The sequence below is a fragment of the Scomber japonicus genome, chromosome 6 (genome assembly GCF_027409825.1).
Source record: "Scomber japonicus isolate fScoJap1 chromosome 6, fScoJap1.pri, whole genome shotgun sequence".
In the NCBI taxonomy this organism is placed as follows: Eukaryota; Metazoa; Chordata; class Actinopteri; order Scombriformes; family Scombridae; genus Scomber; species Scomber japonicus.
In genome coordinates, this window is record NC_070583.1 from 32,262,000 (window position 1) to 32,284,114 (window position 22,115).

At 41.7% G+C, this 22,115-nt stretch overlaps 3 protein-coding genes across 3 annotated transcripts; 2 read left to right on the forward strand and 1 right to left on the reverse strand.

Annotated features, from left to right (window-relative positions):
• Positions 1–1,591: 1,591 nt before the first annotated feature.
• LOC128360988 (transmembrane O-methyltransferase homolog) lies at positions 1,592–4,974 on the forward strand. Its single transcript, XM_053321559.1, is given in 9 exon segments — positions 1,592–1,643; positions 1,646–1,720; positions 1,723–1,851; positions 2,853–2,905; positions 2,908–3,025; positions 3,028–3,050; positions 3,148–3,270; positions 4,778–4,802; positions 4,805–4,974. Coding segments are annotated over 9 exon segments (768 nt in total).
• A 2,979-nt stretch (positions 4,975–7,953) lies between these two features.
• On the reverse strand, positions 7,954–12,143 carry anapc15 (anaphase promoting complex subunit 15). The gene is made up of 5 exons (XM_053321582.1): positions 12,101–12,143; positions 11,330–11,451; positions 10,538–10,597; positions 9,271–9,411; positions 7,954–8,294 (listed from the first exon to the last, which is right to left on the reverse strand). The coding sequence occupies exons 2-5, from the start codon at positions 11,447–11,449 to the stop codon at positions 8,247–8,249; spliced, it is 369 nt and encodes a 122-aa protein (XP_053177557.1). The 5' UTR covers positions 11,450–11,451; positions 12,101–12,143; the 3' UTR covers positions 7,954–8,246.
• Positions 12,144–14,144: 2,001 nt separating this feature from the next.
• Positions 14,145–22,110, forward strand: folr (folate receptor). Its single transcript, XM_053321561.1, has 6 exons — positions 14,145–14,181; positions 15,114–15,181; positions 18,906–19,088; positions 19,758–19,946; positions 20,724–20,859; positions 21,833–22,110. The coding sequence occupies exons 3-6, from the start codon at positions 18,933–18,935 to the stop codon at positions 22,108–22,110; spliced, it is 759 nt and encodes a 252-aa protein (XP_053177536.1). The 5' UTR covers positions 14,145–14,181; positions 15,114–15,181; positions 18,906–18,932.
• Positions 22,111–22,115: the final 5 nt, after the last annotated feature.

Sequence of the window (22,115 nt, forward strand, 5' to 3'; positions counted from 1 at the left end):
TGCTTTTCAGTGCTTGAACTTTCTATCATGACTCAGTAAAAAGAGAGAAACTGGACTCCACACACACAGACACACACCTGTCGACGTAAACTTGATACGTCACATGTCTTGTTTCACTTTGGCTCTCTCGCTCCGTCTCGGCTACGCTGATCCCAAAAATGACTGAAAGCATTGTTTGACAGCAGCAGGACTCATCGTGTTGATTGTAAACGATCACAGGTTCATATACAAGCACGTGATGCATCAATAATTTATACCCCTGGGTCTCTTACCTTCACTAACACACACACACACACACACACACACACACCTCCGTCTTTCTGTCTCTCCGCTATAGCAGCACTTTGTCGTTGTCTGCACAGCTGCTCGGACCCTCGCCACACCTTTAAGGAAACAGGTAAGTGTGTGTGTGTGTGTGTGTTTTTATCAGAGAGTAAGAGAGAGAGAGAGAGAGAGAGAGAGATGTAATTCTGATGTGAATATTGTTGTTAAGTCATCTTCTCTCTCTGTGTGGAGGCTAAAACACCTGTGGAGTCTAGCGGTTACATGAGGCAGCAGAGGACTCAGCTAGGGACTAAAAGACATGAAAGCGTGTAGATCTCATCTTTGCATCACTTTCAAGATGTCTGTCTTGTGTATAATATCTTACAGAACTAACTCCTTAATTTCTTTAATTAATACTCTATCTATCTATCTCCATCCATATATTGTTCTATCTCTCTAGTTGCACAGTTTGAGACTAAATCTCAATGCTCGGCTACTGGAGATGGAGTTGCTGCACCTTCCTTCCATCCTTCCTTCCTTCTTCCTTCCTTCCTCCCTTTCATCCTTCCTTCTTTCCTCCATGCTTCCTTGCTTCCTTATTTCCTTTCTTTCTCCCCCTTCCTTCCTTCTTCCTTCATTCCTCCCTCCTCTCCTTCATTCCCTCCTCCCTTCCTTTCCTTCACCTCCCTCTGTTCCTCCCTTCTTCCTCCTTCCCTTCCGTCCTCCTTTCCTTCATTCCTTCCTCCCTTCATCCCTCCTTTCCTTCCTTCTTCCTCCCTTCCTTCCTTCCTTCCCTCCTTCCTTCCCCCCTCCTTTCCTTCCTTCCTTCCCTTTCTTTCCTTCATTCCCTCCTTTCCCTTCCTTCCTCCTCCTTTTCCCTCCTTCCTTCTTTCCTGCCTTCCTTCCTCCTCCCCCCCTCCTTTCCTTCATTCCTCCCTCCCTTCCTTCCTCCTTTCCTCCTTCCTTCTTTCCTGCCTTCTTTCCTTCATCCCTCCTTTCCTTCCTTCCTTCCTTCTTCATCCCTCCTTTCCTTCCTCCTTCCCTTGCTTCCTTCCTTCCCCTCCTTCCTTCATCGCCCCTTTCCTTCCTCCTTTCCTTCCTTCCTGCCTTCCTTCCTTCCTTCCCTCGAGGACAACAGGAGGGTTAAAGAAAGTCTTTGTTGCCTATGCATGCAAAGTGAATGTCGAAGGGTCACATGAGGACACTGTATGCACTTTGTTAACACTCATACCTGTGTGTGTGTGTGTGTGTGTGTGTGTGTGTGTGTGTGTGTTCTGTCTGCGCGGTGTGGTGTGTGTGAGTGTGTGTTTCTCTGTGTGAGTTTAAGATGGTGTCCCCTGCTATCGCCCTGGCCTTCATCCCTCTCCTGCTGACACTGATCATCGGTACCGTTACTACTTCGTGCTGTTCTACCGGGCGGTGCTGGTGAGGATATGGAGGGACTGCGTCACCGGGCTGAGCGAGAGGAGCGAGCCTACCAGTACGTCCTCATGCACGCCGTCCCTGGAGACCCCGACAGCATCCTGGACGCCTTCGATGTTTGGTGCAGCAAGGTGGAATACATCAGCAACATCGGTCCTAAGAAAGGTGAAAAGTTATAATCCACCTAGTATAGGGTGTGTTAAACATAAGGGCCCGTGGGCCAGAACCGGCCCCGCAGAGGGGTATAATCCCGGCCCACTTTCTTCCTGTCTTCCTTCCTTCCTTCCCTCCTTCCATCTTTCCCTCCTTCCTTCCTTCCTTCATTCCTTCTGTCCTTGCTCCCTTCCTTCGTTCCATCTTTCCTTCCTTCCTTACTTCTGTCCTTCCTCCCTTTCATCTATCCTTCCCTCCTCCCTTCCTTCCTTCCTTCCATCTGTCCTTTCTTTCCTTCCTTCCTCCCTTCCATCTATCCTTCCCTCCTTCCTTCCTTCCTTCCTTCCTTCCTTCTGCCTTCCTTCCTTCCTTCTTCCCTTTCGTCTGTCCTTCCTTCCTTCCTTCCTCCCTCTCTTTCATCTGTCCTTCCTTCCTTCCTCCTTCTCTCCTTCCTTCTTCTCTTTCATCTGTCCTTACTTCCTTCCTTCCTTCTCTCCTTCCTTCTTCTCTTTCATCTGTCCTTCCTTCCTTCCTTCCTTCTCTCCTTCCTTCTTCCCTCCTTCCTTCCTTCCCTCCTTCCTACCTTCCTTCCTTCCTCCCTTTCATCCTTCCCTTCCTCCCTTCCATCTGTCCTTCCCTCCTTCCCTCCTTCCTTCCTTCCTCCCTTCCATCTGTCCTTCCCTCCTCTTCCTTCCTTCCCTTCCTTCCTTCCTTCCTCCCTTTCATCCTTCCTTTTATCTGTCCTTCCGTCCTTCTTTCCTTCCTTCTTTCCTTCTCTTCTTTCCTTCCTTCCTTCCTTCCATCTGTCCTTCCCTCCTTCCTTCCTTCCTTCCTCCCTTTCATATGTCCTTCCTTCCTTCCTTCTTTCCTGTCTTTTTTCCCTTCCCTCCTTCCTTACATCTTTTTAATAATCCGACCCATGAGATCAAATTGTGGCCCTTGAATGAAAATGAGTTTGACCCCCTGACCTATCATGCATTTATGTTTTTGTGTCCTTCCTTTTCTGTGTTTAGGGAAGATCCTGGACCGGCTGCTGATGGAGCAGAGTCCTCTCACGGTGCTCGAGCCTGGGGAGCCCACTGCGGGTACAGCACTGTGCGGATGGCCCGGTCTCTGCCCATGGGTGCCAGGATCTACAGCATCGAGATGGACCAGAGAAACGCTGCCATCGCAGAGAAGATCATCCGTCTGCGGGGTTTGATGATGACACGGTGAGACCGCTGCACGGACCTCCCTGCAGCTGCACGTAACTCTGCTTACAAGCATCTATTTTCTATCTATTTCTTTTTTATGCTGTTTGTCCTCCAGGTGGACGTGATCGTGAATCCATCAGATGAGGTGATTCCTCAGCTGCGGTCTGACTTTGGTTTGGAGAGGCTGGATTTTGTCTTCATGGATCACTGGAAGAAATGCTACCTTCCTGATCTGCAGGTGAATACAAATAAATATTTAGAAGAAAACATTTTTACATTCATAATAATACATCATATATAGAAACATTAGAGCCAGAATATTCATATCACACACAGGCACTTCCTCTTCTGCACATTTACCAAACCAAACGCATACAAACACACACACACTCTCTCTTCACCACTAAGTATGCATGCCAAATGTATAATGTATATTCAAGTCAAGTCAAAGTCTTTATTTTCATTATATGTGAACAATACAACGAAATTAAAAGTGCTGCTCTGTTAAGTGTATTTGACTTTGTCTCTCTATCATCTTCTCTTCTCCTTCTTTATTTATTTAAATCATTATAAATATTTATTTCATACTCTGATTGGAACTAAAGCTCAAACAAGCCAAATTTCACTGCCTTCACTGTTGCTCTGCATGTCACATTAACAGCTCTTGAATCTATTACATTTTTCCTCAATATACAGTAGATTACTTTATATTTCTCAAGTACTTTCTGGACATTTTATATTTCCTAGTGTTGCAAAATCACCATCCGTCTTGCATGAAAGAAGCTAAAAAATATATTTAAGTATTATCTATTACCTAACTGTGTTCCACCTGCAGCCCCTGACTAAAGAGATGTTTACCCAACGCTGCAAAAACTAAAATCTCTCGTAAAATTGGACCAGACTTATCACGTGATGGGGCTGTTGCCTGGTATTCTCCAGCTTTCAGGTTTTTACAGTGCAGTCCATCAGCTGCATAGATCGGACACACCTGAGGATGATCAAAAGAAGAAGATCACACGGTTATTTTCTAAACTTCACTCTCTGCTCCACATTTTTAACCTCTACAACAGGGGTGTCAAACATGTGGCCCGTGGGCCAGAACCGGCCCGCCGAGGGGTGCAATCCGGCCCACTTTCCTTCCTGTGTTCTTTTCCTTTCTTCCATCTGTCCTTCCTTTCTTCCTTCTGTCCTTCCTTTCTCCTTCTGTCCTTCCTTCCATCTGTCCTTCCTTTCTTCCTTCATTCTATCCTCCCTACCTTTCTTCCTTGGGTCCTTCCTTCCCTCTTCCTTTTGCCTGTCTTTCCTTCCTTCCCTTCTTATTTCCTTCCTTTCTTCCTTCCTTCCCTCCATTTTTTTTAATAATCCGGCCCACATCAGATCAAATTGGTCTGTATGTGGCCCTTGAATGAAAATGAGTTTGACACCTCTGCTCTACAGGATTATCCTCCCCTGCTAGCACCCCAAAATGCTGGCTTTATTGGGATGAGCTACATGGCACAGGGTTTTTAAATGTTTAAGCCTGAAAGAGTCATTGAAGTACAAGTTGCTTTGATTTTACAGTATAAACTAATTTCTTTGTGAATGAAAACTTTTGACAGTTAGATACAGTTATGAGAGTTATACTATCAAAGTAAATCAGTAATGTAAATTCACCTCAAACTGCACCCAAATTTAGCCTAAATAAACCATTAATCCCAACGTTACCTCATCACCTCCTTCACACTGACTCTCTCTGTGTGTCCCAGATGTTGGAGGGATCTGGTCTGCTAGGAAAGGATCCATGATCGTGGCCGACAACGTGCTGTTCCCCGGGGCTCCAAAATTCCTCCGATACCTCCGAAAGAGCGGCCTGTACGAGTGGAAGATCCACCGGGCCACGCTGGAGTACAGCAAGGGTATCAGAGACGGGATGGCAGAGCTGGTGTATCAGGGAATCAAATAGAAAACGAAAAACTGGGACAGATGTCAAACGTTACGGAGGAAACGGAAGAGCGGCAGAGACTGAAAACTTCTAATCTTTCATTTTATCTCAGCTGATGGTGCTACAAACATCTCCCACTAACTCTCAATACCTCACTACTGTACCAGCTCCCCCTCCTGGTTTAACCCTCCTGTTGTCCTCCAGGTAAGGGAAGGGAGAAAGGAGGGAGGAGGAAGGAAAGGAGGGAGGGAGGGAGGGAGGAAGGAAGGAAGGAGGGAGGGAGGATAGGAAAGAAGGAAGGAAGTAAAGGAAGGAAGGAAGGGGGATGAAGGAAGGAAAGAAGGAAGGGAGAAAGGAAGGAAGGAAGGAAGAAAGAAAGGAAAGAAGGGGGATGAAAGAAGGGAGGGAGGAAGGAAAAGAAGGAAGGAAGACAGAGGAAGGAAAACAAGAGATAAGGAGGAAGGAAGGAAGGAAGGAAAGGAGGGAGGAAGGAAGGAGGGAAGAAGGGAGGAAGGAAGGTAGGAGGGAGGGAGGAAAGGAAAGAAGGACGGAAGGAAAGAAGGGAGGGAGGAAGGAAAGAAGGGGGAGAGGAAGGAAAAAAAGTTAAGGAGGAAGGAAGAAAGGAAGGAAGGAAAGAAGGGAGAGAGGAGGGAAAAAAGAGATAAGGAGGAAGACAGAAGGAAGGAAGAAAAGAAGGAAGGGAGTAAGGAAAGGAAGGGAAGGAAAGGAAGGAAGGGGGATGAAGGAAGGAAGGGAAGGAGGGAGGAAGGAAGGAAGGGTCAAAGGTCAAAACAGACTGGGTCAATTTGACCCGGGAGGACGACACGAAGGTTAAACAACAACCAGGAAAAGACATTATTTAACCATTTATTAACAGAACACCTCTCTCTCTCTCTCTCTCCTCTCTCTCTCTCTCTTCTCTCTCTCTCTCTCTCTCTCTCTCTCTCCTCTCTCTCTCTCTCTCTCTCTCATCTCTCTCTCTCTCTCTCTCTCTCTCTCTCTCTCTCTCTCTCTCTCTCTCTCTCTCTCTCTCTCTCTCTCTCTCTCTCCGTCTTTAAAGCAACAAACACCACAAAGAGCCAATAATTCATTCATTAATAAATATTTTATGCAAAACTTTTAACAAAGATCTTTTATGTACAGGTTTTGATAATACTTTAACTTTTTACTTGAGTGAAACCTTTGCTGCTGACATCCATCGAAGTGTTAAATGAGTCTTTTATTTATCACTGATTGAATTATTAACATATAGCCGCCACCCAAATCCTAATGACCTCCCTTTATCAGCTGTTCTTAACCTCATTAAAACATTACAACAGCCCGTGTTACTCTTTGATTTCTTCTATACCAGGGGGGTCAAACTCATTTTCATTCAAGGGCCACAAACAGACCATTAAAAAGATGGAAGGAAGGGAGGGAGGACAAAAAGAAGGAAGGAAGGAAAGAAGGAAGGTGAGAAGGAAAGATAAGGAGAAGGAAGAAAGGACAGGTGGAAGGAAGGAAAGAATAAAAGTGAGGAAGGAAGAAAGGAAAGGTTGGAAAAGTTTAAAGGGAGAAAGGAAAGATAGAAGGACAGATGGAAGGAAGGAAGGAAGGAAAAGAAGGAAGGTTAGAAGGAAAGATAAGGAGAAGGAAGAAAGGACAGGTGGAAGGAAGGAAAGAATAAAAGTGAGGAAGGAAGAAAGAAAAGAAAGGAAAGGTTGGAAAAGTTTAAAGGGAGAAAGGAAAGATAGAAGGACAGATGGAAGGAAGGAAGGAAGGAAAAGAAGGAAGGCAGAAAGGAAGGAAGGTGAGAAGGAAAGATAAGGAGAAGGAAGAAAGGACAGGTGGAAGGAAGGAAAGAATAAAAGTGAGGAAGGAAGAAAGGAAAGGTTGGAAAAGATGAAAGGGAGAAAGGAAGGATAGAAGGACAGGTGGAAGGAAGGACAGATGGAAGGAAGGAAGGAAGGACAGATGGAAAGAAGGAAGGAAAAAAGACAGGGAAGAAAGTGGGCCGAAGTGGACCCCTCGGCGAACCGGTTCTGGCCCACGGGCCGCATGTTTGACACCCCTGTTCTATACTATGAAGTTAGGTGGAAAACTAAAAGAAAAAGAAAAACATGTATAGAATTAAAACTAAAAAGATTTAATACAAATTATTTCAATTAAAACAAATAATCAAGGCATTAATTTAGTTAAATATAAAGCGTCTCAGCCTTAATGAGCAAATTTAGGATAGACCACATAATACTGACGGACACGGTGTGAATGTCTATTTTAATTAACTTTCTAACTGCTTTGTCAAAGTCAAAAGTTTCACGGTCTGATCATGTGACTGCTCGTGTTTCTGACCTATCAGACGTCTTTTTTAGTGATGTCACCATGTTCACGGATCTCAGATATTAACTTGTTGAGTTCGATGTCGTCACTGAATTATTAAAAGAAGTCAGAAGTTATGATTTAATGCAACACAGCAGCTCAAATGACTTCATTACCCAGAAATCCTGTGTGGTGACATCACAAAACCACTATGTGTATCTGTGTTTGTGTGTCTCTCTCTCTCTCTCTCTCTGTGTGTAGAGGTGTGTGTGTGTGTGTGTGTGTGTGTGTGTGTGTGCACATAATGAATACACACACACACACACACACACACACACACACACACACACACACACACACACACACACACACACACACACACCTGTCTAAAAATGTCAGATTCAGAGTTGGATTCGAGGAGTAACGGGATTCATAAGTAACAAATTATTTAGCTGACTGACAAAATTGTTTATGCTCCGTCAGCTGTTTGGGAGACTCTCGGAGAAGTATCACATGACTATACGCACACACCCACACACATGACATGGTCAAAGTTCATGTGTGTGTGTGTGTGTGTGTGTGTGTGTGTGTATTTAAGAGCAGGATGAGATATGTCGACCTACAGACAAAAGAAAATGACAAAAAAAAACCATGACGTGCTCAGACAGGCACATGGTACTACCACACTCAGCCTCCGTGTGTGTGTGTGTGTGTGTGTGTGTGTGTGTGTGTGTGAGTGATCAGGTTAGCAACACTCTAAGCAACGTCCACTAATGTCCTCGAGCTTTCAGGGAAGATCACACGCAGCTCAACACTCGACATCTGTGCTGAACTGACTCAAACCTTCAGGGTGCAAGCTTTGATTCAACTATATTCTTTTTTTCCTCTTTTCACAAATAAAAAAATATATATTTGTGTGAGCAGTCAGGTTTGTAACTGCTGAGAAGGAACCAGGTGCCAGACAGCTTCATGGAGACTAAATAAAGTCTTTCTTCTTAAATCATCCATTGGTCTTGGTCTTGGTCTGCACCTTCCATGTCCACCTGACGGACAGAAAGAAAGAAGTTAAAAGACGATTATTTAAAACAGTGATTAAAAGACATTAACCTTTGTGTCGTCCTCCGGGTCAAATTGACCCTGTCTGTTTTGACTGTTCCTTCTTTCCTCCCTCCTTTCCTTCCGTCTGTCCTTCCTCCCTCCCTCCTTCTCTCTTTCTTTCCTTCCTCTCTCTTTCCTCCTTTCTTTTCTCTCTTCCTTCTTTCCTCTGTCCTTCTTTCTTTCATTTCCTCCCTTCTTTCCTTCCCTCATTCCTTCCTCCCTCCTGTCCTTCCTTCCTCTCTCCTGTCCTTCCTTCCTTCCTTCTTCCTTCCTTCTTTCCTCCCTTCCTTCCTCTCTCCTGTCCTTCCTTCCTTCTTCCTCCTTCCTTCCTTTTTTCTCCCTCCTTTCTCCTTCCTCCCTTCCTTTCTTCCTCCTGTCCTTCCTTCCTCCTGTCCTTCCTTCTTCCTCCCTTCCTTCCCCTGTCCTGTCCTTCCTTCTTTCTACCCTCCTTTCCTTCTTTCCTTCCCTCATTCCTTCCTCCCTCCTTTCCTTCCTTCCTCCCTCCTGTCCTTCCTTCCTCCCTCCTGTCCTTCCTTCTTCCTCCCTCCCTTCCTTCCTCCTGTCCTTCCTTTCTGCCTTCCTTCCTTCCTTCCTCCTGTCCTTCCTTCTTCCTCCCTCTTTTCCTCCCTTCCTTCCCCTGTCCTGTCCTTCCTTCTTCCTTCTTTCTACCCTCCTTTCCTTTATTCTCCCTCCCTCCTTTCTTCCTCCTGTCCTTCTTTCTTTCTCCCTCCTTACTCACTCCTTTCCTTCCTTTCCTCCCTTCCTTCCTTCCTCCTTCCTTTCCTTCCTTCTTCCTTCTTCCTTTCCTTCCTTCTTCCTCCTTCCTTTCCTCCCTTCCTTCCTCCCTCCCTCCTTCCTTCCTTGACTCGAGGACAACAGGACGGTTAAATTAGAAAATATATTCAAAACATATTCATTCACCTCGTTTATCTCGCCGTCATCAGGCGACTCGTTGTAATCGTTCATCTCGTCCATGTCCTGCATGTCTTCTTCATCTTCTGAGTCTTCCTCGCTGTCCTCCTCATCCTCATCATCCTCCTCTTCCTCTTCATCATATCCAGCCTGAAACCCGGGATAATACAGGAGACATAAACAGAAGGAGACGCACACACAAAACCAAGATGGGTAATCTGACAAAAAGATATCTCAACTCCAGGACGTCAACTCCAGAGTAAAATGTTCTGCACAGTTTGTACAGATTATGCCAAACTGCTAAATTAAGATGAAATGCAGCAACCTTTAATTAAAATGTATTTATAGAGCCTACAGATTTCTCTTACACAGTCTGTTTAAAGCGGGAAAGCTGCGACTTCACTCTCCCTCCCTGTTCTGTATAAAAAGGCACAGACACCAAGTGGAAGGGTAAAGCGGGTAGTCAAAGAGTCGGACTGACGTCTTTATAAAAAGGACAGCTACTTTCACATTCATATAGAAATGGATCCCATATCCCTGATTCTAGGTCTTCCAAGTGACAGTCTAAAATCTGCAGTCAACAAAAGATTGTATAATATTCTAACGTTTGCGGCTAGGAAAAATATCCTCTTGCAGTGGGTCAGTGACAAGATTCCCTCTGTGTCTGTGGTTGGCGTAAAATCATTTTTGAACTGATCCCTCTAGAATATCTTACCAACGTCAAACATTACATTACAGCGTAGATCAGTTCTACAGAGCGTGGCGCCCATTTTTAGACTATATCGGACTGGACCTTTCCTGCACTCTATTAAAGGGACTGTTGTGCACTTGAACGACATCATGGTTCTGTAAAACTGACCCACCACCTCTTGTACTATGCCATATGTTTATCTCCTACCTAATAGCTGTTGTGTATGTTTGTGTTTTATTTTGTTGTGTGTGTTTTGTAGACACTGTTTTGTTGAATGGAAACAAAAACTGCAATAAAAAATAATGAAGAAAAAAAAAAAAGCACAGCTATCACAGCTGGACATGGAGCTGAATCCAGAGTCCCAGCCTGCTGTGTAAAAGCACACATGGGGCGGCATCATGCTGGCTTGTTTGGTTCAGTATTAAAAAAAAAGCAAAGGCATCTTAATTACAGACCTACTTTGCAGCGACAATGTGGGATCTCTGTATAAAAGTGCGACATGGTAAGTTGCTCCTTGTTTAGATCTGGTGCTGGACGCTGTGGTAATAAAAGCATTACATGTTAAAGAATGCAAAAATATAGTACCTCAAAAATAGGTTTCCCAATGGGCATCAAGTTGTTGTCCTTCTCAGCGATGCTCTGCAACTGAGGTAAAAGAAGAAGAAAAACAAACACACATGAGAGCCAAATTAATGTTATGTTCTTTTTGTCAAATTGTTTATCTATATGTAGCTTTAAGTGCCTTTTAAAAGCACTGTATAAATAAATGAAGTTAATACATTAAGAGTTTTTGTTGACATTGTGAGTAAAGGTGATAATTATATAATAAACTTTGTGTTTATTATTGTTGTTGTAGTGGGTGGTATAAAGTAGAATTACTTATTACTAATCATAATATATAATTTTCAAATCATCATATATCCTAATTACCATTTTAAACTCTCTGATATCATATCAAACATAGATTGATATGATGGTCAGTATAAAGGCATTACATCGATAGAGACTAGATATCGTCTTAGATTTTGGATATTGTAATATCGTGATATGTCATCAGTGTGTATTGCTGTAATTTTTTACCTTTTACCCACTTTGTCATTATATCCACATTACCAATGATTATTTATCAAGAATGTCATAGTGTAAATATATTGTGAAAGCATCAAGAATCATCCCTAAATTATTGTTGGAATATCGATATCGAGGTATTTGGTCAAACATATCATGATACTTGATTTTGTCCATATCGTCCAGCACTTGTCAGTATCAAGTTAAAAGGTCCATGTGCACATATTTAAGTAGTCGGAGAGAGAGAGAGAGAGAGAGAGAGAGAGAGAGAGGCTTAAAGTTGCTGTGTTTCCACAGATGATGTTTTACCCAGGTTTGGTGCTGTTGCTCCTGCTGGTGTAGCTCGGTCTCATCCACACAGGGACGGTCCAGGTTAAACCAGAGGGTGTCAGTGATCCGAGGGACCAGAGAGGGGAACAGTGTGGACATGTCTATCACAACAACAACAAACCATGTCAATCAGGTCCTCTTCCATAAAGCAGGATTACCAAATAAACCAGGCTTATTCGTTTTTCAGCAGCTGTGGCGTCATAAAGCAGGCTCAACATAGTTCTAGCTCAGTTACCATGGCAACTTACGCTGGGAAACTTTTTACGCTTTTTGTTTCCAGTTCTTACTGTTAAATGTTTTGTTTTCATGTAAAGCACATTGAGGTTCCCCTAGGTATGAAATGAGCTATATAAATAAAGCTGCCTTGTTTTTGTTTTTTTTTATCTTTGCACTTTTCATCGATTAGCATCTCAATTTCGTCGTACAATGACATTTAAGATCTTATTATATTCTTCTATTCTAGTCTGTGTGCTGTTTTAATCCAATAAAACAAAACACTAAAACACATTTTCACATAAATAAAAAGGAGCTAGTCGTATCTCATTGGTGCTATTATAAGAGAAGCATATAAATATTAGTTAAAAGGAGACGAAGAGAAGGATATTTTTAAGGGTTAACACACGATTTAAACACCAAATTCATCCCTTTAAAAACCTCTAAAGTGTCTGTGAATTATCTGGGAATAATAACGCTGTATAATATGATATTTTTTAATCGTAAATAGCAAGATAATTAAAGATTTGTACGTACCTGCTGATGTGTTGCTGCAGCTTTTTAAACACAATTCAAAACAAATGTGACCGGAAACTGTAACGCACTTCCGGTCTTTTCTTCTTCGTCTGTTTATATAAATGATGAATTGTGACCGAGAGGAGAATTACCGCCACCTGCTGTCTGTTCAGAAATGCACAACATATTCAAAACTACAGAAATGTGCTTTTTTGCACTTATAAGTAATACAATGACAGAATATATGACTATTTTTGTCATGGACTTTCTGTAATAAAACATCTAAAAGTAAAAGTCTTGGCGTCCCTGCGACCAAACCTTATTAAATAGGGGTCCATGGTCTAATTTGTTATCAGTTTAAGGGTCTTTGAGGTAAAAATGTTGGAGAATCGTTGCTATAGAGTGGTGAATACATGCTTTTAAACCACATTTTCAGAGCTACTTGTTAGTTCCTTAATAACTTTCTTCCATTTGCATATTTAGGACAGAGAAAAATGACGTTGTCCACAATCTCCATATTGCAGACAGCACATGTTCTGCTTGGACACCGACCAATGAGGTGCAGAGATTGTCCCAGGCCAGTCATACTAATCAGGCACTCTTCTTTCCTACTTCTCCTCAGTAACACTCCCTCTACAACTTCTTAACAACTTGATTTAAAATTGTACAATTTACAATAAAACCAAACTTCCTGTACACACACACACACACACACACACACACACACACACACACACACACACACACTCACACACACACACACACACACACACACACACACACACACACACACACACACGTTTTTATGATTGTTAGCTCACAGTTCTTTGACCTCTTTAAGGTTAAAGATTAAAGGCCCCACTCCAGATGCAGCGCTCCACCATGCTCACCTGAGATCTCTAGCTCTTCAGATTCCTGAAATTGACCACCAAGGCATATAGTACGTGAGCTCACCATGGAAGTGAGTGACTGGGACTCCCCATTACCTCATGGCAAGGCGGAGCTGTGGACAGCATGGAGAGACTCCCTGAAGGATCTGGAAAGTCTTCGAATCTCGAGAACATATGCACCAGTCGCCATCTCAGAAGTTCAGCAGCGAGAGCTTTGTATCTTTTGCGATGCTTCAACCAAGGCCATAGCTGCAGTCGCCTATATTAAAGTCACTGATGTTGAGGGGAAACACCATGCAGGGTTCATTTTGGGTAAGGCAAAACTTGCACCACGACTGGAACATACAATACCGAGGCTGGAGCTGTGTGCCGCAGTATTGGCAGTAGAAGTAGCAGAGCTTGTCACGTCAGAAATTGATGTTGACCTGGATGCCACAAGTTACTACACAGACAGTAAGGTTGTGTTAGGTTACATCTACAACGAGACTAGACGGTTTTATGTCTACATTAGCAAGAGTCCAACGTATTCGAAGATCAACGAAACGAGAGCAATGGCATCGTGTCCTTACTGAGCTCAACGCTACACATCATGCTACGAGAGCTGATCCGGCTGCTGCTTTGAGGAACACCACATGGCTAACAGGGCCAGCGTTTTTGACAAACCCTGAACAGAGTCTTCCCAAGGAAGATTTCTTTGAAATGGCAGACCCAGGATCGGATCCAGAAGTTCGCTTGGCCCGCTTTTGTCGGTCATTGTCAGTCACTACTGTCTGTTTCGGGCTATCTCCGTGGATCATGGAAGTATTATAATGCCGTGGATCCACAACAGACTCTCTTCCTGAGATGCGGAACAAATCCCGGCAGGTCACTCGGCCAATCATATCATTCGGACCGAATGATATGATTGGTCAGAGTTTTCACAGAGTATTATGAGAATGGAATAATGTTTTGTTTCTTTGCCTAGTGGATCTCTCTAACATTTTAAAGTGCCATTACCTTATTAATAGCATTTTAACCTAAACTAAAAAATGTGTAAAAATGTAACAAAGGTAAGGGTAGCTTTAAGAGTCTGATCTTTGCACGATATGACTCTTAGCACCATGTGACTCAGAAAGGAAGTTCATAACAAACAGGACTTCCATAGGACTGCACATGTTGGTACAATCTGCTTCAATCTTCAACGTTCCATGCCTTTGGTAGCATTCTCGGTATGTAATGATAATTGAAGTATTGTTCCTTTGCTTCTGTTGTATATTGCTGAGTTTGATGTACAATATGATTGTTTTGATGATTGGTAGCTCACATAGCACATGGCACCAGAAAGCTAGTAGGCTGGTCGTAATTCGTATTGTGGTACATGCACGTTTATTTAAATACATTTTGCTGTCCATACAGTACTCTGTACATTATCACATTTGTGCATCACATTAGTTTGCAAGCTTTACAGTAGCTACTTTGTTGGTTGATATAGCCAGATGTAGTTTATTTTCTGTTATTATTTACCAAATTATCATTGTATGGTGATTTTCTGTCAATAACCTGACATTCAATGATGTCAGTCTCCAATGCTTGGTGGAGGAAGGTGTTTAGCTGTTTGTCATTTTGCACAGGGTTACATACACATGGGACAAAACAACTTATCTTAACTGGCACCTTTTTACTCCTGTTTCCAGATCACACTGTGTCATTTGCTGTGTGTGTGTGTGTGAGTGTGAGTGTGTGTGCGTGTGTGTGAGTGTGTGTGTGTGTGTGTGTGTGTGTGTGTGTGTGTGTGTGTGTGTGTGTGATAATCTGATTTATTACGTCTTAATGTGAGGGACATTTGTCTTATCTCAAGGTCTACTACTCTTTCACACATATCACACATACCACACACACACACACACACACACACACACACACACACCTATGAGACAGACTTTGGACTTTAGAAAAATATTAATTTAAGCCACGGCAGGTTGTCACATTTTAGTTGTATTAGGGGTCATCTTCTTTTCAGTCACACTCCACTCCCACTCGCCCACACGCACACACACACACGCACACGCACACACACACACGCACACACACACACACACACACACACACACACACACGCACACGCAAACTCACATGCTTGTTTGGTCTTCAGGAGTGTGTCAGAGGCAGCTGGAGAGACGGCAGATTTGTGAGTCCATCCTTTCACAGAGGAATCATCTTAGTTTCTAACAAGGTAATGTGGAACTCTTTATTGTTGCTTGTTAAAATCTCTTTTTGGTCTCTAAACATGTTTCCTCTCTATAGATGTATGAGAAAATACATCATATAGTTGCACTTGTTTGATATGACTATTGGAAGGTTTATCATTGACTGATTGCATGTATTACATATACTGATTAACATATAATAAGTTGATTAGTTTCATAAATGGGTACAAGGGTTATAGCGTTTTTATATAGTTGCTTTTAATGGTTTATTTTAAGGCTACAATAAGAACAACTGGTGCATCTGTACAATTCATGTCACCTTTTCTGGTTTGTAACACAGAAATAAGAAAGAAACCAAATGAAAACCTGTCAGAGAGAAGGACAAAAAATACAATTACTGTCAAGAAAAAATAGTCAGACTGATTTTTTTTTTGGAACATTTTAATTAAAGATTGTTTTACATAAAGTTTACAGAATAATGCATCAATACGTGTTTTATGAAAACATGAATACGATGTTTCAGAAGCTAAGTTTGTCGGAGCTTATCAGATGTTGTAATTGCCTCATTACTTGCTGACTCACAGTTCAAAATCAAAGGTTGAGGTGAAATTTACAGTAGCTTAGTAGTAGTAGTAGTAGTAGTTTTTTTTTTGCCACCGACACTTTGTCACGTCATATATGATATATATGAAAAACATCACGTTATACAAAATGTATGATTCAATTTGTTTCAAAAGTGGGAAACTTGAGGCATTTGCTCTGTCCAGTTTCTCACATAAATAATTAACGTGAGGACGGTCAGGTCATCAGCTTGAGTCTCTCGACCAGATTGTTTGTTCAGTCTTAAGGACAAAAGGACGGAAAGACAAAAGCATCTGATGTATATTAACTGTATGATGAGGATAAGGTCAACTTTACCTTTAGTAATTCCCATTTTTACATCTTGACTCTATTCCTTAACAGAACAATCAATAAGATTCAATACCTGACTATAATTTTTCTACCTGTAGATTTGATAAGAATTGATCTCTTGTTTGTATAAAGATGCCTTTTAAGTATGTGAATTAATACATGAATTGATGACTAAATGTGGAAATAAAACAGAATATAGATAAAGTTATTTTTGAGCAGGTTGGTCAAACGGAGAAGCTGTTCAACAGATCATATGTTTTTAATGGTGCCACATAGATTCCTACATATGGAATAACAGATATAATAATAATAATAATTTTTATTAAAATACATTTTCCAAGATTGATTCAGTTGTAATAATATGTACAGTATTCCCATTTATATCACATTAGCTGATAATTAACAAACACTCATGATGCACCTTAATGTGCTTGTAATGTTTAATGTTTAATGTTTTAGCTGAAAAGGATAAAGGATGACACCAATACCACAGATGCAGCAGAAACTTATCTTAACTGACACCGTTATTGCATTCTTAGGTCACGCTGCCATTAGTGTGTGTGTGTGTGTGTGTGTGTGTGTGTGTGTGTAAGAGAGCAGTAGACCTTGAGTTATGTCAAACCTCCCTCACGTTACGCGATAAAACAATCACATTTATCACTAAGAGTTGCCACTACTGCCACCGCCATTTGCGTAGGTGTGCACGCAAGGGTTATTAAAGTTTACTAAAACTAAAACTAGCAGTGAGAAAATAATTTAGTTGACTGAAATATAAATAAAAACGACAATGCAACAATGCAAAACTAACTAAAACTAAACTGAATTGCAGATAAAATCAGCTTAGTTTTAGTTTTCTTTTCATTTTCACCATTTTTTCTACTGTTTTCTGTTCAGGTTGACTTCTTGAGATAACGGGTTAGTACTAGTATAGAGACCACACATACAAACACAGCTAACTCTACCTCAGTGTCAGACATTATTTAATCCTTTTCAGCTTCTACTAATCAAGACTTTCCTCCTAATACCTGAAAAATAAAAAATAAACTCCCTACTGGTACTAGCCCATTATCTCAAGAAGTCAAACCGAACAAAAAACAGTAAAAATGGAGAAAATGAAAAGAAAACTAAAACTAATCTCATTGCATTGTTCATTGTAGTTTTTATTTATATCTATAATAACCTTGCTCCGAACAAGTGGGTGATGATGTTGTTGCCAATTTCTACAAAGCTATCTCCACTTGTTCCAGCAGAGATACACACATACAGGAATAAGTGTCCCTTCACAGCGTTGCTAGTGGTAACAAGTAGGATATTAAGATCCTCCTCTGGACAGATATAAAGCCCTGACAGTCTGAATGATTGATGTGTAATGTCTATTTCAGCTCCTGTCCCATTGCATTTTGAGTACTGATATAAGGTATTTTAGTTTATTCATTCATTAGTTTGCACTTTATAAAATAAAGTATATAAATAATCTGTGGAACGCCCTCCCTGACCACCTGAGGGCGCCACAGACTGCAGATATGTTTAAAAGAGACCTAAAAACTTATCTCTTTACTAAAGCATTTTGCTAAGTGTCTTTTATATGTTCTCTTTTAACCCTTTCTGCTTTTTCTGTAGCACTTTGAGATTGTTGAAATGTAAAGTGCAATACAAATTAAATTTATTATTATTATTACATTTTTAATATTGGATTTGATAGCACATTTGGCCTACACAACGTCACTCACATACGTTATAAAAACACCTGCATACAGTCTATACATTCATTTAAAGTAACCTAAATAAACAACTGTACAAAAGAGGTAGAAATCTCAAAGCTTATACCAAGATCAGTCCCAAATACTCAAAACAAGATCAACAGAATTACATTGAACAGAAATAATTTCATGTAATCTGAATTTCTTTATCATTGAAACGAGATGAAAATAGGCCTAATGGAGATTACAGAATAGATGCTGTTTTAATGTTCACAAGGTTATAGGTCCACCGTCTCATAGAGAGCACCATTAAAACGGTGATTGAGTATATGAGGATACAAGCTTGAGTAGTAGATTGATGTCCTGTCGAGATGTGAATGAATTTGATGAGTCCACATGTTGACTAACAGGTAGCTGCCCGCCTGCTATCGGTTGAATTTCTATGTAAAAACATTTAACAATAGGCCTAATGGAGATTACAGAATAAATGCTGTTTTAACCCTTTATTGGGCAAATAATTATATTTGGTAACTTCTGTAAATATCCCAAAATATCCTTCCTTCCTTCCTTCCTTTTTTCCTTCCTTCCTTCCTTCCTTTCCTTCCTCCCTGCCTTCTTTCTTCCCTTCCTCTTTTCCTTTCTCCCTCCCTCGTTCCTTATTTCCTCCGTCCTTTCTTCCTTTCCTTCCTTCCATCTGTCTTTCCTCACTCCCTCCTTCTCGCCTCCCTTCCTTCTATCCTTCCTCCGTCCTTCCTTCCTTCCTTTCCTTCCTTCCATCTGTTCTTCCTCCCTCCCTCCTTCTCTCCTCCTTTCCTTCCTCCATCCCCCTTTCTTCTTCCTTCCTTCCTTCTTCCTTCCCTTCCTCCTTCCCCTCCTTCTCTCTTTTTTTCCTCTCCCCTACCCTCCTTCCTTCCCTTCCTTCCTTCCTTCCATCCTTCCTTCCTTCCTTTCAATGAGTGTCCTATAAAGGGTTAATGTCCACCGTCTCATAGAGAGCGCCATTAAAACTGATGATGATTGAGTCGATTCAAGCTTGACCAGAGTCCGATCTCGTATTCTTGTATATTCTTTGACAGCTGCGTTTTGTCACTGCCCCCTGCCCCCTGCCGCCTCCACCTGACCCTGTGCCCTTTTCCAGAAGAGGTCCAGTTCATCTTGAAGGACCATGATGCCAACCTCCTGCTGCGGAGCCATGCAGGTTATCCTGGCCGTGCTGCTTGCTCTGTCCAGCGGTGTTCAGTCTCAGGACAAACTCAACATGTGTATGGATGCCAAACACCACAAAGTGAAACCCGGCCCTGAGGGAGATCTTTACAAGCAGGTAATAAATATTTATGGCGGGATTGTAATTAGTTTGCCAATTGTTCATGTTGTCCCAGTTAATCCGGACATTTCACAATAGCCTATAACAGGGGTGTCAAACTCATTTTCATTCAAGGGCCACATACAGACCAATTTGATCTGATGTGGAAGGAAGGAAAGACATAAGAAGGGAAGGAAGGAAAGACAGGCAAAAGGAAGGAGGGAAGAAAGGTAGGAAGGACAAATGGAAGGAAGGAAGCAAGGAAAGAAAGACAGGCAAAAGGAAGGAGGGAAGGAAGGACCCAAGGAAGAAAGGAAGGAAATAAGAAGGGAAGGAAGGAAAGACAGGCAAAAGGAAGGAGGGAAGAAAGGACAGAAAGAAGAAAGGAAGGAAGGAAGGACAGATGGAAGAAAGGAAGGAAATAAGAAGGGGAAGGAAGGAAAGACAGGCAAAAGGAAGGAGGGAAGAAAGGACCGAAGGAAGAAAGGAAGGAAGGAAGGACAGAAGGAAGAAAGGAAGGACAGATGGAAGGAAGGAAAAGAACACAGGAAGGAAAGCGGGCCGGATTGCACCCCTCGGTGGGCCGGTTCTGACCCGCAGGCCGCATGTTTGACACCCCTGGCCTATAAGAAGGGTTGAAAAAAAGTGATCGCTAGTTTCTCCCCCCGTCATCTTTTTTTTTTCCAGTGTGAACCGTGGCGTGACAATGCGTGCTGCACGGCGAACACCAGCACAGCGGCCCACAACGACAGCTCCTACCTGTACAACTTCAACTGGGACCACTGCGGCATCATGAGCTCCAAATGCAAGAGACATTTCATCCAGGACACGTGCTTCTACGAGTGCTCGCCACATCTGGGACCCTGGATACAAGAAGTGAGTGTTGCGTCACCTGCGTGTTTGTATTTGAACCACTAGATGGCAGCAGAGGAGCAAACTGGGCTCGTTTGGATAGATACACACACACATTCATTTGACATTATTCTGTGTAATTGTAGTAATGACATTTATGAAACATATTACAAGTGTTCTGAAGTCCGGCCCACTTTCCTTCCTGTGTTCTTTTCCTTCCTTCCATCTGTCTTTCCTTTCTTCGTTCTGTCCTTCCTTCCTTCCTTCCTTCCTTCCTTCTGTCCTTTCTTCCCTCCTTCCTTTTGCCTGTCTTTCCTTCCTTCCCTTCTTCCTTCTGTTCTTCCTTCCATCTGTCCTTCCTTCCTTCCTTCCTTCCTTCTGTTCTTCCTTCCATCTGTCCTTCCTTCCTTCCTTTCTTCCTTCTGTCCTTTCTTCCCTCCTATCTTTTGCCTGTCTTTCCTTCCTTCCCTTCTTATTTCCTTCCTTTCTTCCATCTGTCCTTCCTTCCTTCATTCTATCCTTCCTACTTTTCTTCCTTGGGTCCTTCCTTCCCTCCTTCTTTTGCCTGTCTTTCCTTCCTTCCCTCCCTTTGTTCCATCTACCTTCCTTGCTTCCTTCCTTCCATTTGTCCTTCCTACCTTTCTTCCCTCCTTCCTTATGCCTATCTTTCCTTCCTTCCCTTCTTATTTCCTTCCTTTCTTTTTAATGATCCGGCCCACATGAGATCAAATTGGTCTGTATGTGGCCCTTGAATGAAAATGAGTTTGACACCTCTGATATAAACCAATGAACTGTGCATAGGCGAATCAGAGCTGGCGTAAGGAGCGAATCGTGGACGTGCCGCTGTGTATGGAGGACTGCCATGAATGGTGGGACGACTGCAAGGATGACATCACCTGCAAGAGTGACTGGCACAAAGGATGGGACTGGAGCTCAGGTAAGAGTATAAAACACATACATGCATATATATACACCAGGGTTATTATAGTTTTTGTTTTCTTTTAAATTTTTATTTAGTTTTTCAGTTTGCTTTTTTTTAAATTTCAGTTTAGTTTTAGTGAGTTTAACAAGTGCTTTGGTAGTTTTATTTTGAAGGAATTGACTAGTTTTAGTTTGGTTTTATTCAGTTTTAGTTAGTTCAACAAGTGATTTAGTAGTTTGGTTTTATTTTGAGGAATTGACTAGTTTTTATTTTGGTTTTATTTTGAAGGAATTGACTAGTTTTAGTTTGGTTTTATTTTGAAGGAATTGACTAGTTTTAGGTTAGGTTTTATTTTGAAGGAATTGACTAGTTTTAGTTTAGTTTTATTTTGAAGGAATTGACTAGTTTTTAGTTTGGTTTTATTTTGAAGGAATTGACTAGTTTTTTGTTTAGTTTTATTTTGAAGGAATTGACTAGTTTTAGTTTAGTTTTATTTTGAAGGAATTGACTAGTTTTAGTTTGGTTTTATTTTGAAGGAATTGACTAGTTTTAGTTTAGTTTTTATTCAGTTTTAGTTTTTCAGGTATTAAGAGAAAGCCTTGACTTGTAGAAGCTGAAAAGGATGAAAGAATGTGTGACACCAAATATGGTTTATCATCAAGTCCTTTTTAATTTCATTCTTTAACCACGAAGATGAACTTTCAAATTTGTGGGATTTTTCCCTTTTAGTTGCATCCCACAAATGTTCCCATCAGTCCTCATCACTATACATATATATTGTAGTTTTTATTTAGTTTTCGGGTTTTTTTTTAAATTGTAGTTTTTATTTTAATCAGTTAACTAAATTATTTTCTCATTGCTAGTTTTAGTTTTAGTCTTAGTTTAACCCTGGCACACACACACACACACACACACACACACACACACACACACACACACACAGACTAAACAAACAATCAGTTTCCATCCCTCTCTCTCTCGCCCACAGGTAAGAACAGATGCCCCGATGGCAGCAAGTGCAGAAAGTGGACCGAAATTTACCCCACGCCCAAGGACATGTGTGAAAAGATCTGGTCCAACTCCTACATTTACACCAAGCTCTCCAGAACCTCGGGCCGCTGCATGCAGCTCTGGTTCACCGGGCCAAACCCTAACACCAAGGTAGCCGAGTACTTCCTGAAGAACAGCGCACGGCAACAGCAAAGCTTCACCTTGACTACCCTGCTGTTCCTGGCTCTCTCATCTTTGTCTGTGAGGATGTACTGAATATA

Bases quoted from the DNA above. Each gene is read 5' to 3' on its own strand.
- folr (XM_053321561.1), top strand. From the start codon at position 18,933: ATGATGCCAACCTCCTGCTGCGGAGCCATGCAGGTTATCCTGGCCGTG. The intron at 19,947-20,723 runs GTGAGTGTTGCG...AACTGTGCATAG, and splicing joins TGGGACCCTGGATACAAGAA to GCGAATCAGAGCTGGCGTAA. The intron at 20,860-21,832 runs GTAAGAGTATAA...TCTCGCCCACAG, and splicing joins AGGATGGGACTGGAGCTCAG to GTAAGAACAGATGCCCCGAT.
- anapc15 (XM_053321582.1), bottom strand. From the start codon at position 11,449: ATGTCCACACTGTTCCCCTCTCTGGTCCCTCGGATCACTGACACCCTC. The intron at 10,598-11,329 runs GTAAAACATCAT...CTTTTACCTCAG, and splicing joins AGCAACAGCACCAAACCTGG to TTGCAGAGCATCGCTGAGAA. The intron at 9,412-10,537 runs GTACTATATTTT...CCCGGGTTTCAG, and splicing joins TTGGGAAACCTATTTTTGAG to GCTGGATATGATGAAGAGGA.